This window comes from Dysidea avara, chromosome 11, assembly GCF_963678975.1.
Source record: "Dysidea avara chromosome 11, odDysAvar1.4, whole genome shotgun sequence".
In the NCBI taxonomy this organism is placed as follows: Eukaryota; Metazoa; Porifera; class Demospongiae; order Dictyoceratida; family Dysideidae; genus Dysidea; species Dysidea avara.
The window spans coordinates 25,681,545-25,700,453 of record NC_089282.1 but is presented as its reverse complement, the minus strand read 5'-3'; the positions used below and the strand labels follow the sequence as shown (position 1 = coordinate 25,700,453).

Below are 18,909 nucleotides of genomic sequence, written 5' to 3'. Positions count from 1 at the left end.
TAGGATTAGCCTGCGGGAAGAAGCGTGAGTAGGATTAGGACAATGTTTTAAAACATTAGGTAATTTAGGTTAGGGTTAGGGTATGGATTAGATCATATAGTGATTTACATTTGTGACATTTAAGTATGGCAAAAATAACAAAAGCTGCCGGGCAGCTAGCACCGGTGGTGTAGTGGTTAGTGTAGAGAATTAACTAACTCTTATTGTAATGATGTAATGTATGATGTAATGCGCATGTGCATGATGGCTTTAATTAGAGTAATGATTCTTGTATCCGTGCGTGGTTGGGGAATCCGAGTTAGTAACCTCTAGGAGCGAACCGTATCACACTCGACTCGTCATTTCTGGTGCTGTGAAGGAAATCTCGTCCACTTTGAATCTTTAGAACCCCAGGCTCAAACGCTGTGGTACCGTGGCATACTAGATCGTCTACTAACGGTACCCGGAGAGGCAAGCACCCTAGTCACTCGAACATTTGTTTGCTGTTTGTGTTTCCTTAGTGGACTCTACATCGATGGAGGAATTAACTCGTCTCCAGACCTCGCGGCGAGCTTATCGCTCCCACGTGACAAGAATTTTTAACAAGATTGAGGACACTCTAAAGCACGAGATTGATGAACTGGCCATCACGTATCTTAGAACCGCTGTCACCCAGCTTGAGAAGAAATTGGATCAAATTGTGAAGATGGACCAAGAGATTTGTGGCCTTATAGAAGATGCCAACACTCTAGAAGACACAATCATGGATTCAGAAGAGCTACAAGACACAATAGCTGAGAAGATCAACGAGTTGAATAAACGTATAGAACTGCTCTCCCAGCCATCTTCAAAGAAATCAGGTGATGATCATACAGTTACAATTCCGGAGACAGATAACAATAGTGATACGACATCAGGTGACCGTAGAGAGACTGTAGCTACTGAGACAAGCATTGAGAACATTGAGAATGTGAGTACCACTAATAGTGTATCGGTGTCAAGTAGCACATCCCATACACCTACATATACTGTTAGTGCAGTCTCTACCACTACTACTACTACGATAACTAATACCTCTACTGCTATGTCAACAGTTCCATTACTCACACCTACCATTTTTAGCACTTCAACCTTGTCATTTCAGCTGGTCCCATCTTACTCAATTTCAGCTGCGAATCCATCTGTGAGTTACATACATAGTTTGGGACCCCCTCCATTGATACCAAGAGTGACAAATCCAAGTCAGTACGGACCTCTTCCAATTACCATGGATCATCCCTTATTGTTACCATCATTATCAACCCTGAACCTCAGTACTAGCACCTCACCGAGTCTTGCAAGGGTACCCACAATAGAACCGAGAGCTAACCCATCATTAACAGAGGTCATGCCCACCACTAGTAGTAATGTAACAGGTCGTACTCACTCTCAACCGTTCACCGCAAGCAGATTACCAAAACTGACCCTACCAACATTTTCTGGTAATCCCCTACATTGGCTAACCTTTTGGGATTCCTTCCAAGCAGCTATTCATCTGAATCCCAATCTCAGTGCAGTACAGAAGTTTAACTACTTAAAGGCTCAGGTTGATGGGGATGCAGCAAAGACAATAGAAGGGTTCCCCCTTAGTGATCAAAACTACTTGCATGCAGTCATTATTCTCCAGGACCGCTTTGGTCAAACACATAAGCTAGTGGCAGCCCACATGCAGGCTTTATTAGAAGTAGCAAGTCCATCTAATACACTTACTAGCCTGCGCACATTTCATGATGTAATCAACAGCCATTCTCGTGGTCTATCCTCACTTGGAAAATCAGAAGACACCTATGGTGATCTATTAGTGCCCATTATTCTCAACAAGCTACCTAAAGAAACTAGACAGAATCTAGCAAGAGACACTACCACCCCGGAGATGACATTTTTACAGCTTATGGCAGCTATTCTTAAAGAAATTAGAATCCTAGAAACTAGTAACAGTACTTCATACAAATCCTATTCTACAGCCGCCTTTGTGGTCGGTTCCAAACCTCCACGTACTAACAAGAGTCAAGATAAGGGACCACAAACATGTGTGTATTGTAAGGGGACCCATGCTACCAATCAGTGTACCACTGTAGTAGACCATCAAAGATGACTAGAAGTAGTCAGACAAAACCACCTCTGTTTTAACTGTCTTGCGAGACACAAGGTCTCACAGTGTACCTCCAAGTTTCGCTGCAGAAACTGTAAGCGAAAACATCATACAAGTTTGTGCAATGGGGATAACAGAGCTGATGTACAAACCCAAGTCACAACTCCACCAGTCTCAGTTCCACAGCAAAATCCGACCACCGCTACACCTGTATCCTCCTATTTCACTCCTGCATCCAATCGTTCATCAGTTTGTCTGCTGAAAACAGCAATAGCTCCAGTCATTAGTGGCGGTACTAGGATCAATGCTAACATTTTGTTTGACGAAGGAGCTCAAAAATCGTTTATATGCTCAGAACTAGCTAGCAAACTCCAACTCATTCCTGACACGACCACCCAAGTGGCCCTTTCCTCATTTGGTGCCAACTCACCATCATTACAGACATTAGAGATGACAACTATCCAGATACAAACACTCAATGGTGATCGTATTCCAGTCTCTGTTCTCATTGTTCCACATATTGCTACGCCTCTACAGAATTCGTGTACATTAGAACTGGATACGTTGCCACACTTAAGAGGGCTGAAGCTTGCAAATCCTGTTTCAGATGAGCTGGAATTTTCAGTGTCAATTCTAATTGGAGCCGACCACTATTGGTCGTTTGTACAGGATCACATCATCCGAGGAGATGGTCCAACCGCACAGCAGTCCAGACTTGGTTACCTTCTCTCTGGACCCTTACCATCGCCGACCATTCAACTCTCAACATCTGCCCTATTACAGATCACAACCCCAGCTGATCAACAGTTTAATCCACAGGAAATGTGGTCCATAGAGGCTGCTGGAACCAATCCTGAACTGGACAGAGACACCTTCCTCCACGTTTACCAGTCAAGCCATATCACTCAGAAGCCAGATGGAACATACACAGCCAAGTTCCCGTGGAAAGAAGACAAACCACACCTCCCACCCAACCTTGATATTTGCACCAGACGAACAAAGTCACTTGTCACAAAGCTCAGGCGTCATCCAGAACTACTGAAGTTGTATCACAATATCATTAAGGATCAAGAACAACGTGGATTTATCGAACAAGTTGATGACACCTCAAACACTTCCAATGTTCACTATTTATCTCATCATGCAGTTAAGAAAAATTCTCAGACTACCCCTATATGAGTTGTTTATGATTGTAGTTGCTGTGAGAGTACCCAGGCTGCTTCACTCAATGATTGTTTAATAGTTGGACCATCATTCATTAATGATCTTTGTGCCATCTTACTCCGTTTTCAATTACACCCCTTTGCTTTGTCCACAGACATAGAAAAAGCGTTCCTACATGTTCACCTTGACCAGGCAGACAGAGACTTCACGCGATTTCTTTGGCCACTTCAACCTGAGAATGTGGACAGCAAGTTTCAAGTGTATCGTTTTACATCAGTTCCCTTTGGCACTGCCAGCTCGCCATTTATGCTTAATGCTACGATCAACTTACACTTACGCAAATTTCACTCCCCTATTTCTGACGACATTCAGAAAAACATTTACGTTGATAACATCATATCCAGCTGTGCTACTGAAGACCATTTGATTGAGTATTATCATCACTCACGAAGTATCCTGCGTAAAGCCGGGTTCAACCTACGATCATGGGCATCAAACAGTGCTGCTCTACGGCAAGTTGCCACCAATGACCAGACCATCGACTGCAACACAACCACTGTGAAAAAGGTAGGATATAAGATGGTATTTCCAGTGGCTTATTAAATACAAATAAGCCTTAATATAAACCCTGTATTATACTCATGTTATACTTTAGTATAATGCATACTATACTATTACATGTATGGTTTCAGTTTAATTACCACAATACTTGGAATAGCTTATATCTGATATAATGCCCACACTATACTATCACATAATAAGGTTTCAGTATGTTTAACACATTTACTAAAGCCTTATAGGGATTGTTAGTATAATACAGGTTATACCAAGCTTTTTTGTATTCAATAAGCCACTGGAAATACCATCTTATATCCCTCTTTTTTCACAGTGAACCGTCAGTATACTTGGCATAAAGTGGAACACTGCAACTGATACTATGTCTCTAGCTCCAAAGCCATTACCTTCCAACAGTTTAGTGTCCAAACGCAGTATCCTCCAAGACTCTTCCCAGATATATGACCCTTTAGGGTGGGCTACTCCAGTGACTGTTCGGGCCAAAATTTTACTTCAAGACATATGGCAACGGAAGTGCTCTTGGGATACCCCTCTAGACAAGGACTTGTGTGACAGATGGCTCAGTATTCGCCGAGATATTGTTGACCTCCCCATGGTGATCCATTCAAGGACCTACTTTCACCAGCAGTCAGGTATGCCGGATCATATTTATGTATTTGCTGATGCTAGTATTAAAGCATATGGTGCTGTTGCATATCTTCACAGAGGGTCTGAAATTTCACTCGCCATGTCGAAAAGCCGTGTAGCCCCACTGAAAGCCTTGACACTCCCAAGGTTAGAACTTATGGCTGCTGTCAGTGCTAGCAGAGTTGCTAAATTTGTTCAGACTTCACTCTCTCCAAGCAACACACCTATTCCTGTACATCTTTGGACTGACAGCCAAATAGTATTACACTGGCTATGGAATGGATCCCATGCACAATCATTTGTGAATCAACGTATTGATGTAATCATACAACAGTTTCCTGCAACTACCTGGTCGTTTACTCCCTCAGAGGACAATCCAGCGGATCTTCTCACTCGGGGAATATCTACTACCCAACTGAGGGCTTGTAAACTCTGGACGCGTGGTCCTGATTGGCTACCTGATCCAACAAACTGGCCAAAGTGAACATCAGCAAATGTTCTAGAAATCCAAGCATATGACACAGTGGAATCCTTTACTCCTAGTGAAGAGACAACATTGGATGAGAAATTCACAAGCATTCTAGCCATTCTTGATCCTTCACGATACAGCAGCTTTCATCGGTTACAAGCTGTGGCTGCTCATGTCATGCGGGCCATTCACAACTTGCGTAATCCTCGTACTCGTAAGCTTGGACCTCTCACCAGTTCAGAGCTGTCTTCCGTTAGTAAACAGTTGATAATGGCTGTACAATATTCCATCTACAAAGATGAGGTTGCGTTTCTGAACAAATCAAGATCACACTGTCCTACATTAGTTAAACAACTATGTCTTTTCACTGATGACTCAAAGTTGCTCCGCTGTGGAGGTAGAATTCATAATGCGCCAGCTACAGATGCTACCAAATTTCCTCATCTTCTGCCCCCTAATCATCAAGTAACCAAGCTGATTGTCTTAGATGTTCATAAAAGACTTCACCATGGAGGGGTAGGTATTACAGTAACAGCACTTCGGCAAATGTATTGGATACCAACCATTCGACAGTATGTGCGAAGATTGTTGAGACATTGTGTGACATGTAGAAAGCTGATGGGTAAACCTTATGTAGCCCCAGAATCCCCACCACTTCCAAAAGTGAGAGTCACTGAAGCCCCACCATTCACCATAACTGGTGTAGATTTTACGGGAGCATTGTATGTCAAAGGCTCTACTAATGGAGAGACTAAGGTATATATCTGCCTTTTTACATGTGCAGTAACCCGTGCTGTACACTTGGAAGTGGTCAGTGACCTTACTGTGGATACCTTTTTATTGGCGTTCCGTCGCTTTGTTAGTCGAAAGTCACTCCCTAAACAGTTGATTTCAGATAACGCATCTACATATCTGTCGGCGGCGGAGGAGCTACGCAAGATGTTTGAGTCTGATACACTCAAGGAGGCACTAGCATCCCAGAATATCTCATGGACTTTCATTCCTAAAAGAGCCCCATTGTACGGCGGTTTCTGGGAACGAATCATAGGGCTGACCAAACAGGCAGTGAAGAAGACACTTGGGAGGGCCTTTATTACCCAGAATCAATTGGAGACTGTCGTTGTTGAAATTGAGGCCATGTTGAATAATAGACCCCTAACGTATGTGTCCTCGGATCTTTCTGACCCAGAGCCGCTGACGCCTTCACACATATTGTATGGCAGAAGGATACAGTCGATTCCCTTTCATCTTGAAGACCCAGAAGACCTGAGTGACCCATTGTTTACTTCCAGTAAGGACCTCAGAGGAAGTGTAGATAAACAAAAACGCCTTGTTCAACAGTTCTGGCGACGATGGAAGAGGGAGTACCTAACCAGCCTCAGAGAATTTCATAAGGCTTCTGGAAATAATAAACAGGTTATTAGAAGAGGAGATGTAGTGATTGTCCATGATGACAAGCCCAGAGTTCAGTGGAAGTTAGCAGTCGTCGAAGAGTTGATAGAAGGCAGAGATGGGATGGTTCGAGCTGCCCATATCAGAATGGATAAACTTAAGACTACACGTCCAATTGTTAAGTTATACCCCCTTGAAGTGTCTGAAGTAGAAAATCAAGCTACTACACCTGACAACTCAGAAGTCTTCCAGTCATCAGAAGAACTCAGTACAACTACTCGAGCTAAACGGGCAGCTGCTTTACGAGCTTGCCAGAAGTTAACTGAATGGACTGATGCACTTCGGGCCCCGGAGGATGTAGAGAATTAACTAACTCTTATTGTAATGATGTAATGTATGATGTAATGCGCATGTGCATGATGGCTTTAATTAGAGTAATGATTCTTGTATCCGTGCGTGGTTGGGGAATCCGAGTTAGTAACCTCTAGGAGCGAACCGTATCACACTCGACTCGTCAGTTAGGAACACTGCACTTCAGACTAGAGGTCTGTGTTCGAGTGGCCGTTGTGACAAATTTTTTTTTTTCGTTTTTGTAATGGTAACACTGTACCTAACGGCTTTTCTATTACAGTGGAACCTGTGTTACGGTCACCTGGATTAAGCGGTCACCTCTGCATAACGGCCATGGTCACGAGGTCCCAAATATTTTCCCATACAAATGTATGTATTGTGGTCTGCATTAAGCGGTCACCTGTCTAACGCGTATAACGGCCAACCAAGAATTCGCCTATGAATCACTCTTCATCCTTCGTATAGCGGTCGTTTCCTTTTATGGTGGCTTGTTAAGCTAATAGTCTGACACTACGGCACCGTTTCAATTAATGCGCAATTATCACACTTCCTGCCTTTCAATGAATGCTATACAAACTATCAGGCTTCATTAATTAGACGTATTCAATAGCTATAATCAACAAGCTCACCTTGCCCTTTCTGTATAAATTATACTCTATAGACCTTATTCATTTAGAACAGTAAGCGCCCTCTGATGTCACGCGAAGCCATACAAGGCTCCCTATTTGCCATGGTGATGGTCTTTCGGACGCCATTTTGAGTTCTAAAACTGGGCGAGCACAACGGTTGCTATCATGTTACCATAGTTATGGTACTGCAAATGGCGAATTTGGCGGAGAATTGTGACGTTACCATGGTTTAGGTACTGCAAATGGCGGACAACTCCTTCGTAACGGGTTATAAGCGCTATGAAATTAATTCAGTGAATAAGGTCTATTGCGGTTGGCACGAGCCTCTTAATAATAATTACTCATTTATAATGGTCATAGCCACTAAAATGCTGCAAACCACCTTATGAAGGCCAGATACATCTGGTCCCAAGGTGACCATTATAGACAGGTTGCACTGTATTATTATTATTATTTCGATTAATTCCAATCGTAATTAATTTTGTTAAATATTTTCTAATAAGAGCCCGGAATAGCAATGAACACCAGACTGGATGAACATTGCCGGTGACTGATAGACTGTTAACTATAACAACAACTATAACACAAGTAAGCAAAGCATCCAGTGATATGAATTCTAAAGTGTCAAGTGTGTGAGTCTGTCATATTAACTTTATTGTGGTTATCATCCATCTTTGGACAATGGTGAAATGTAAGGTTTAGCTTATAGCTATAGCTGAAATGAATGATCCTGAGCAGTCTTAGAAATGCTGGAGTGTACATGCACTACAACCATATTTTCATCTCTTTTTTGCATTAGTGTGCGATGGGCCCATGTTGAGAGGAATTTGTGTCAACACAATGATGTGTGAGAAGTTTATTTAATCAGTGCATGCATTTCTGCATTTAAGCAATTTGAGGCTATTCTCAGGACATTGAATATTAAACCTTTCTCAACGTCTGGGATCGCCTACCGCTTCAATTTAGAACCCGCCCCCCTTTTAAAACTCCTACGTACGGGCCTGAAACTTTATTTTTCTGCTTGTAATCCATCTTGATAACTAGGTTACATCATCACATAATGTACTCTAAACATGCTCATCACCACAACAGATAATCAGCAAATTGTAACAATGTTCCATGGCGTACCTGAGGGGGCATAGCATTTACATAAACTAAAAACAACAGTGGCCCTAGGGCACTGCCTTGTGGTATATGTTTATGTTTGTAGGATAACACTGATAAAGTGGATATGATTTTATACATGTACAGTTAATGGTTATTCTCAAGTAGCCTATAGGTGTCTTGAATGACAATGGCATCCATTTATATAAGCCTGTAACAAGAAACTCAGAATGAGATAATGTTAATGGATACATCCCATATATAGAAATGTGTGCATATGTTTTGATAGCTAGGTCATAAAGAACTTAAATATCTGAACTATAGACACTGGGATCTGCAAGGACTATATGAGGTACATACATTACTGCATGTTGTTTAGTGCATTACTAGATTGTATTGCAGATGATTGCAGTGACTGTCAACCACACATTGAAGGCTAGTGTGCAGATGATTGTCAACCATGCAGTGAAGGCATGAATAACATTGTTAATATTATTTTTTTGCATATTAATATGATAGTTTTACTATTCATTGAACTGTAGCAACACGTAGGGCCGGACAATTAGAAATTTACTGTCACGGTATATCATGGGAAAATTATCGCGATATTACTAATTATCACGATGTTTTTCATGTTTTGATAGATGCTGTACTATGAAACTACACCTATCTACACATGTGATATAACCTGCAGTAACATGAATGGATGTGCAAAATGCATGTACATGGCATTAACCATTTATTGAACTATACATGGATAGACATTAGCTAGACCTACTATTAAGCATGTGTCTTACACACCCAAATGCATGACATAAATTCAGGAGTTCTACAGATTCCCATGCATAAAACTAAAAGACCGCTAACTATAGCAACAAAAGCTCATTCACCCATGCACATTTTATTAACTATAATGCCACAATGTGCAGAAATATTCTTTCCTCGATAAAATTCCAAGTTCTTTCAGTAGCTACTTTCATATTCGCATGATTACTGGACTGCTCTATTAGAGTATATATAGGTGACTGCTCTATTAGAGTATCTCGATCTTTCCTGGAGTTAAACAGCAGCACTACGTTTACAGATACGAATATTATTGGTGAACACCGCGATAATCACTATATCGCGATAATATCGTTTTTGACGATACTGGTATCGTTACATCAGAATAATGCGGTTTTACGAGATACCGCCCACCCCTAGCAACACGATTTAAAAAAATAATAATTATTGTGAATACATTAATGTTTGTTCATAAAGTTTTCACTTAATGTAGCTACGGGACACGTGTGGTTTGTGGCTAGTAATACCCAATTTGTTTTATTTTCGTTGTAAATAATTTTCATATGCAAAACTTGTACGAAAATTCAATTTTTACATAATGTCGAACTACTCTAATAGAGCAGTCATTCACATAAATCATACAGAAAATTAATATTTTGTACCAAGATAAAGGTAGGTTTCCAAAATAGTGCAGTTAGGAAAATTCTTTGGAAATTGAGTTCATTTCCAAACAATTTTCAAACTGAATCTGGCAGTGTGTGCAAATGTGTAAATTCTTGTGTTTATGTATGTACATGCTCCAATCTGCGCACTGAGGCTGTTCTTGCTGTGATGACATTTGATACATATATACGCACTGCATGATATCATGCTAGTTGAAATGCTGTACATGTGTGGTGTAATGCAGACACCTCAACTCTCACGCATTACGCGTGAGACACACATATCGGATTGCTGTCTCACACATGGTTTTCCATCTCATGCATTGCAATTCCTGGAAAATTAAGCTCTAATGTAAGTTAATTTCACTTCAAACCTCTTGGCAAAGCACCAAACAGTGCTCTAATGGCTAAAAATGGAGAGGTAGCTATAACCGAAAATAACCAAAGAAGGTTGCGAATTTTGCAATTTTTACCGGAATTTTTCTACCAAGACAAGACCTCACGCATAAGTAAGAAAATCTCACTCATTTTAACCTCAGGTCTCACTCCAAGTGCACTTTCCAGGTTGAGGTCTCTGCCGGTGTAATGTGATTTCTTAATTTGTTTTTTGATTGTAATGCTCAGGCAGTCAAGGATGGCAAAGTTGCGTTGACTTTACCAGAACAAGCTGGAAACTCACAGTAATTGAAAATGTAAATAACAAAACATAACGGAATAGAGATATTCCATCTCCATAGCGACGAAACCCGACGGCCATATTGTTGTGCAGGTGTTCGCGTGTAGTGTTGGTGTACTCGGTATTGTTTTGGTTTTATCGCGGTTTATTTATTTGTTTAAGCGAAGGATAGTGAATTGTGCGATAGTGAACTGGATATTGTTATTTCCAGTTATAGATGCCTGGATTTAATACGCTATACAGATCTTTAAACAGTCTATTCACCAGAAGCTACCTTCGTATCTCCACAATATATTTCACTATTCCAGAGATATCACAGGTCATATTGGTCGAAACATTAATAGACTCTTTGTTCCTAGAGTAAACAACAATTATGGGAAAAGAAGTTTTTATTACAGGGGAGCTATGATATGGAACAGTTTACCATCAACTGTTACTGAAGCAACCAACTTATCTAAATTTGTACGGTTATATCATGATAAATTTAGTTGATTGTATCTGTGTAGTTTTGTGTACTGTTCTTTGTATACCCTTTTGTGTTGTATGTTTATGTATGTATGTATGTATGTATGTATGTATATATGTATTTGTGTATGTATGTATGTATGCTTGTTTCGCAGGGCTCCACTGAAAATCAGTGTTTTTCACTGAGTGGAATCCCTGTTTAAATATTACAATTACAATTACAATTACAATTACACAGCAATGGCGACTGGGAACAGAGCAGAACCTGTCCCTTATGCAGAGACTCTTAAGATCAGTGACAGAAGAAGATATCTAGAAAAGACAAAAGACATAGGTTATCCTTATGCTTATTCGACACATGATCTGAGTGCTGAAAACTTGCCACCCGTTAGAACTACTGACATCTTCAACTACTTGGTGTTAACGACCAGTTTCTGTACTGGGGAGAGATTCAAGGCTTACAAAAGTTTTGATTCTTTCAAATACTTCTTGAGTGGTTTTGTGAGTTCTGTAGCAGCCACTAGGAAAGCTGAAGATTATGTCGTTTTGGGAAAGGTGAAGTAGTTCATATAAAACTAATCTAGCATAACTAGCTAGCTAGCTAGCTATTACACAATGCATGTTTGATTAATATCACAGAGCTACAAATAGGTTGCTGTGTGATTCTTTGGCTGTTTTACTCTGCTATTGTATTATAGGTCAAACATTCGCAGAAAGCTAATGAACCTCCATTGAAGGTTTGGATTAGAACAGATCATGATGGAGTAGTGAAATGTGCACATTGTCAGTGTATGGCTGGCCTTGATGAAGTATGTTCACACATAGCTGTTGTTTTGTTTTATGTTGATGCTGTTTATCACAACAAAACTTGTACTGAAATCCCATGTCAGTGGGTGATTCCTTCGAGTGTTGATAGCATTCCATACAGCAGAATAGCTGACATTGATTTCACTAGACCAAAGCCAGGAATCTTGCCTGTAAAGAGAGGTGCTCACTGTAACAATGACTGCAGTATGTTGAGTGATCCATCAGATATTGAATGCACAAGCAATTCTCATATTAATGATATCACTGCACCATCTAGTGCTCCAATGATAAACCCAAGCATGTCCAACCACAGATCATATTACTACATTCTTCAATGCAGTTAACAAACATAGTCCATCTTGTTTGTCCCTGAAATCACCATACTCAGACAGTTATGTACCACAGACTGAAGAAACAGTGTGTTCCACAATACCTTCATATGGGAACTTGTATTTACCACAAAATGAGGAATTGACATATCGTGAACTGATCAATGTTTGTGAGGAAACTAAGCCTTTTTTAACCAGGGAAGATATCCTCCAAATTGAAAGAGAGACTCGAGACCAAAGCAAAAGTGATGCTTGGTTTTTACAAAGAGCAGGAAGAATAACAGCCTTAAAAATGAAATCAGTTTGCCACACTGAGCCCAGTAATCCTTCGGTGAGTTTGGTGGATCAGATTTGCTATCCAGAGAAACACCGTGTCTCAACAGAAGCTATCAAGTGGGGCTGCGATCATGAAAGTATTGCACGTGAGGCTTATATTCAAAGCATGGAAACACAGCACACCAACTTTTGTTGTTTTTGCTCTGGGCTTATTATCAATGAAGAACATAACTTTCTAGCAGCTACTCCTGATGCAGTTACCCAATGTGATTGCCATGGTGATGGAGTAGATTAAATTCCCTTTCTCAACAAGAGATATTGATCCAGAGGAAGCAGAGTGTCTTGAAAATGGATCCCTATGCAGAAGCCACCAATACTATTATCAAATATAAACCCAATTGTTTGTAACTGGGGCTGATTTTGTTGACTTCATTGTATGTACTTTCACAAACTTCACTCCAACACTACATATAGAGAGGATCGAAATTGATCATGAATTTATGGCAGACTGTATTCAGAAGGCAACTCAATTTTTCAGTGTAGCTATTCTACCTGAACTTCTGGGAAAATGGTTTACGAGAAGCCTTGTGATACCTCCCAAAAATGAAAGCTCATCAGAGTACAACTATTGTTACTGTAAAGACGAAATAGGTGGTGAAATGGTCTGCTGCGATAATGATAGCTGCCAGTATGGACAGTGGTTTCACATATAAAGTGCCTCAATCTAAAGTCTGCCCCTAAAGTAAAACACTGGTATTGTCCAGATTGCCGAAAACAGATGAAACAATCAAAGGTTACATCAGTAGTCTATTATGTAATAATTACTAGACGTGTGTTTCAACCACGTTTACATATGTTACAACCATGTTCATGTATTTACAGTATCAAAACCATTCACAACTATTCAAAAGGTACAACTGATACACATAAATTGTTTAAAGCACTACACACATGTACTATTTTATCTACAGTTGGAATATCTCCACTTGATTTTTTTTAAATACTGTATAGGTAGTGTTACCATCAGTATTGAATAGCGCTGTCTCGTAGCTCCAATTACCCTCTCCACATGTATACGGACATTTGCTAGTTTTCGGGTCTTCTCAATCTCTGTGGGTGGCAACTGGCTTACTCCTTTCGTGAAGGCAGGTATACAGAGACTTGCTTGTGCCAAATCTACTTTCTCTGCCACATCAAACCCACGATCAGCTAATATGATATCTCCAGGAAGGTTTTTTAGCAATCCACTCTCTCGTGTCAGGTGCTTATCACTTACCCTTCCCCCCAGCTGTCTGAAGCAAAAGTTGTCACACCTTGTGGGGCAATGGCAATTAGAACTTTGACAGTGTTAGCTTGTTTGTACTGGGACCAAGTTGATGCCTTGGCTAATAAGTTGGAAGGCTTCTCCACTTTAATTTCATAGCAATCGATGATGGCTGCAACCTTTAGTCCATAAGTGGTGCGGAAACAAAGAGGCATTGTCTTTCTTAATTGCTCACGATATTAAAAAATCCAGTCTCACATACATCAAGTCCAGCATGTCCTGGAATCGTCTGCATATAGTACTCATGCTGACCCCCAGTCTATAAGCTAGGTCTTGGTGACCAAAGTTTAAACGCAGTTTCATCAAAGTGACAATTAATGACTGCCAGTAATATTCTCGCCTTTGAACTGGATAAGGAACAACTAGCTGAAACATATTCTGTAAAAGCTCCCCATTCGGCAAACCAGTATAATACAGTACCTTGCCATCATCATTAAGAAATTGCTCCTCATTGAAAAAGTCTACCGGAATATCACCAGTGTGATCAGTTTGTGTTCCCTTGTCACACATCTTCTTAGAGGCTTTAATTTATTTGGGGGTATCACAAGGGGCTTCCATAAGAACTTGTTTTGCAGGTTGTTTTTCTTCACAGCGAACTGCTCGTGCAATAGCTCTGTGAGCTCTCTCTTCTGCTTGCTTCTGGGTGGAACTATATATTAATAGAAATTTTGTCATGACCAAGGTTTGTCGACGGACTCCAGTCCTCATCCGTGGTGAACATTTCATATGCAGGTTCACCTAAAATCAATTAACATAGCTAGCTATACAATTATTAAATACGAGTAGGATACACATTGTGTATGTATTCAAGACTACACAGCTAAACAACAAGCCTAATTATTTATATTTAGCCAAATTTCGCCTATCATGCACATGATCGCACATCATTTTGGCGCATCACGTCGTTATACTGATAAGTCCACTGTACTGACCTTTCACAAAATGTTTCTCACAAACCCAAACATTTTCTGCATCTTCAGGTAAATTTTCCCTAGAGATCGCTTTCAGCCAAGCCAATCTGCGGCTACTGGTGATAGCAAGCATTTGTATGCCCTTATCTGTCACCACCTTCGGGAGTTTGAAAAATCGTACTTTATGTCCAGGAGATCGACTACGACATTCCACAATAGCACAATTCACCATCCTCCACAGAATCCCTCTAAGTAACCGCGATAACACCAAAACAAGACCGAGTACACCAAACAAGCGAACACCTGCACAACAATATGGCCGTTGGGTTTCATCGCTATGGAGATGGAATATCTCTATTACCAGAGCTGTTAACATCTGAGTGAGCAGTTGCAGGACCAACAGACCTGCTAACTACCTAGACTGGATCAGAAGTACGTATAACCATAAGACAAGCTGCAGTACATCTAGTGGAGGTCCATGCTGCAAGAGTAGCTGAATGGACCAGCCTCCTATATACCGTATAGAGGGAAACTTTAGCAAATTTGGCGATTCACTACCAATTGAATTCGCCAAAGTTTATTTCTCCAAATGCGATTTAGCTTGCTATTCGCCAAAGTTTCCCTCTATACGGTAGTGGGATGTCAAATGTATTGTAATGTATGTTTCATGACATGTAATGATAGTCTGGCAAGGTGTTGTTATTTGTAACTTTGAGTTGTGCGGCACACGAATCAAGGTTGTACAGGGACTGTACTATGTAAGTAACTTATGTGATTATGAGTGTGATTATGTGACGGTTAAACCACATTACCACATGAAAACAACCTCAAATTCAATAATTCAGTTTGATCTGGTACACATAGTAGGTATTACTGCTACTAGAGACCATGCAAGAGCTATAAAGGGAGGGGTACACCCAATCCTAGCTAAAATGGTTTTGTAGCTACAGTAGCACTGTGCACTAGGTTTAAAGAAAATCAAATGTTGTTATATCATCAGAAGTGGTCTAAACAAAGTGTAATCATCAATGTTGACTTCAAATAGTTTTTATAAACTCTAATACGGCAGTCAACAACTCTAATAAAACACTCATCGCATACCTAGATAAGCCAGAGATGTGCTCCACACTCCTATTCATGCTTTTAAGCAAAGTTAGTAGTTATATTGCAATGCTAAACTAGATACTCATCAGAGCAGTCAAAAAGAACAAACTAAATTACAAAACTATAGTGACAATGCACAATTGTATCCTAGTATGTGTAGCTATGTTTGCAGATCAGCAGTAAAATATAGTAGTTAACTTTAAAATGACGGATTGATCAGTGTAGACGGTAACTCATATTCAATCTTGTCAGTCACTGTAATGTTGTGAGGCATCCTGAAGGAGAATCGGAGATGAGCAGGTATTCCAGAATTCTGAACTGCATCCTGTAAAAATATATCAATTAACTACAAAACAGAAGTGATACAATTATGGCATAAAGGACCATAACTCTTGCACTTTTTGCATTAATAGCCAGAAATTTTTGAGGGGATGAAACTTTCACCAAACTTTGTAAAATATGAGTTGCATTTTTTTTTCACAACATCTAGAAAATGTTTGTAAATATTCTGTTGGGTTAAGCATCACGGCGGTGCAGGTATCTTGTGATTATCCAGACATGTGCACATGCTGCAAAGACTTGCGAGCAATAATAGCTACTGGCATGGGTGAAACTAACTTGACTGCTGTCGTCACGGACACAGTAGACTAGAGATGCACTGATAAGATATTTTGCTGATCATCTGATACTGAAATATTGAAATCATATACTGGCCAATACTGATAACTGATCCAACGTTTAATTTTACCAACATTTCACATTAAATTTTTTAACTTTATTTTTGTCTTATTATTATTATGAAAACACTAGCATCTAGGGTCAGTAAAATTAATCAGCTAAACAACCTGCTAATAATTACCAATACTGAAATTTGGCCAATAAACTGATTTCTGATTACATATCAACAAAGGCTATTGGAAATTGTTAATTTTACAAGCACTAAATTTTAACCTCATTCTTATGAAATATGCATTAAAACTACTTCATGTCCTTTTGTAGCTTTAGGTTGGTCCCACTGATCAGTTAAAATAAAACTCTTGTCAACTTTTTTGCCCAATAGAAAATGTGACTGTTTTACCACAATGTAAACAAACACGCGTAACTCACATTTTCTCCATGACACAGAAACGAACCAAAAATATTTCTACTTTCCATGAAGACGCGAATCTACTGCTATATTAGATTATTCGATTCGAGTCTTCTTTCACTGTTTACTGAAGTGATTAAAACATTGCATAAAATTGTGACAGGATCTGTGAAAACCCAACAATTGTGCATTTTCCGAATTCCTGTTTATTAAATATATATAATTCACTTAGTGTAACCACAGGCAAAGTTTCAGCCTCATTAAAACAGAATTATGCAAATAAGTCAGGTTTATGTTCAGCATGTATTTGCATTACCCATTAGGATCCATTATTTGCCTGACAAACCATGCATAAAAATAAAGCCCTTGAGTTTCTCTATACAATGGCATCCGAATTTTTGTTGTAAAACTTTCATATATAGTGGTAGTTATTAACAGTTGACTCCACCACAATGCACGCTACACAATTTTGTATAGATGAAATTTGTTACCTCAGTATATATGCAAACATCAAAAGTACACTGGGTTTCCCTTACCCAAATTCGCTAAACTTGGTCTCATTTGATAAGTTAATCATACTGATTAAGAATCCACCCGAACAAATGGCTTAACTGGCCATTCTACAAAGATACATTACAAAGCACATGAAAAAACAAGGCTTTTTCACAGTAAAATGTTGTAACTGGACACATAAATTCGCCATACAAGGCTCTCCTCTTTCTTCCATTGATCACTACACAAAATCTTGCATATCACTCAATGCGCAATTTATCAAGGATTCTGATAAATGCAACTTCATCTCCATAAACTGAAGTACGGTATGCATCAAAATAAAGTTAACGTAGTGCAGTGTAATGTAGTGGTAATTGTTGTTGTAGTTTAACCATAGCAGCAGTAAAATGTATTGCTGTATGACATTGTACTACAACATTTAGCACAAAGTAGTACAGTGTAAACTACGATCATGCGACACCACATTTTTGATGGGTAGAAAGCAACTAACTAGTTGATCATTGTATGTTTAGCTATCTACGCAACTAATTATTCTTGCTACACTATATTGTTTCTCCCTACACAGGTGTTCGGCAATCTTCACTAACTCCAGCTACAGCAGGACATTAGAAACTATCAGACGCTCTTGTAAGAGCTACTAGCCACACTTTCAGAATACATATAAACTAATGTGTGTGTGTGTTACGCGTTTGTTACACAGGTGTCTTGAGCTGAAATCCCCTCGAAGATCCCTGATGTGTTCCTTGTCCTTGAGCAGCCACTATTTTTGCTGATAACACACGTTTTATAAACTTCTGATTGTGCCTTCCTATCTTTATAATTAAATATTTTGTTGTGGTTAGCTAGCTGCGTATGTACATAAGTAGTATAATTATACATACTTACTTGGCTAGGTAGCACAGTGAGGCTGTAGCTCAGCACCGAGTTCAGCACACATACAGCTTGTAAAATAGACAAAGGCCTAATCAGTGTTGAGCTACAATTAATTCTAGGGCACTGACGTAGCTTTCTATTCAGTCTACAGCCAATATAGATATTGCCAATTTTGGAATAAATAGGATACACACTAGGCGCGCCACACCATGAGTATATGTACAGTAAGAAGCAAAACACAGTTTTCATGCATATGTAGCTCCATGCCTCCTTCTCGAATTAAAATCATTTTTATATTGCAAATGCCCTCCACCTTCAGGACCCCACATACCAAATTTGAGCAAGATTGCTTAAGTCAATTGTGAAATATAAGCCTTCAAATATCGGCTTAATTTCTTCTTTTTTTTTCTCCACTTAGGGAGACTTAGATTCTTTGCACACACTTTACAAAAACCATTATAAAACTCAAACGTGTAGCTCAATTGTCTTGAGCTTTGGTACACTTTAAGAACATATTGTGGCACAATCACATAACTTAAAGATCGGTGTGCAAATAGGTTAACCATCATATATAGCTCAAACTTTTTGTGGTTTAAAAGAAATCGCATTGACAACTACAGTTACAAGGAAAAAACCAAGCAACTGTAAATCGCGGGGTTGAAATACTCAAATAGAAC

At 39.6% G+C, this 18,909-nt stretch overlaps 3 protein-coding genes across 6 annotated transcripts in view; 2 read left to right on the top strand and 1 right to left on the bottom strand.

The window, feature by feature from the left end:
- The first annotated feature begins 514 nt into the window (after nt 1-514).
- Nucleotides 515-3,877, top strand: LOC136237798 (uncharacterized). The gene is made up of 3 exons (XM_066028006.1): nt 515-2,048; nt 2,283-3,256; nt 3,326-3,877. The coding sequence occupies exons 1-3, from the start codon at nt 515-517 to the stop codon at nt 3,875-3,877; spliced, it is 3,060 nt and encodes a 1,019-aa protein (XP_065884078.1).
- A 334-nt stretch (nt 3,878-4,211) lies between these two features.
- Nucleotides 4,212-6,707, top strand: LOC136237797 (uncharacterized). Its single transcript, XM_066028005.1, has 2 exons — nt 4,212-4,957; nt 5,021-6,707. Exons 1-2 carry the CDS (start codon nt 4,212-4,214, stop codon nt 6,705-6,707), a joined length of 2,433 nt encoding a protein of 810 aa, XP_065884077.1.
- A 9,101-nt stretch (nt 6,708-15,808) lies between these two features.
- LOC136239355 (uncharacterized) overlaps nt 15,809-18,909 on the bottom strand; it is a 53,529-nt gene continuing 50,428 nt past the window's right edge. For all 4 annotated transcript variants that reach the window (XM_066030087.1, XM_066030088.1, XM_066030090.1 and 1 more), the window contains one exon: nt 15,809-16,084. In XM_066030087.1, coding sequence (XP_065886159.1) covers nt 15,959-16,084 — 126 coding nt within the window. In that variant the 3' untranslated portion in view covers nt 15,809-15,958. The remainder of the gene's footprint in view (nt 16,085-18,909) is intronic.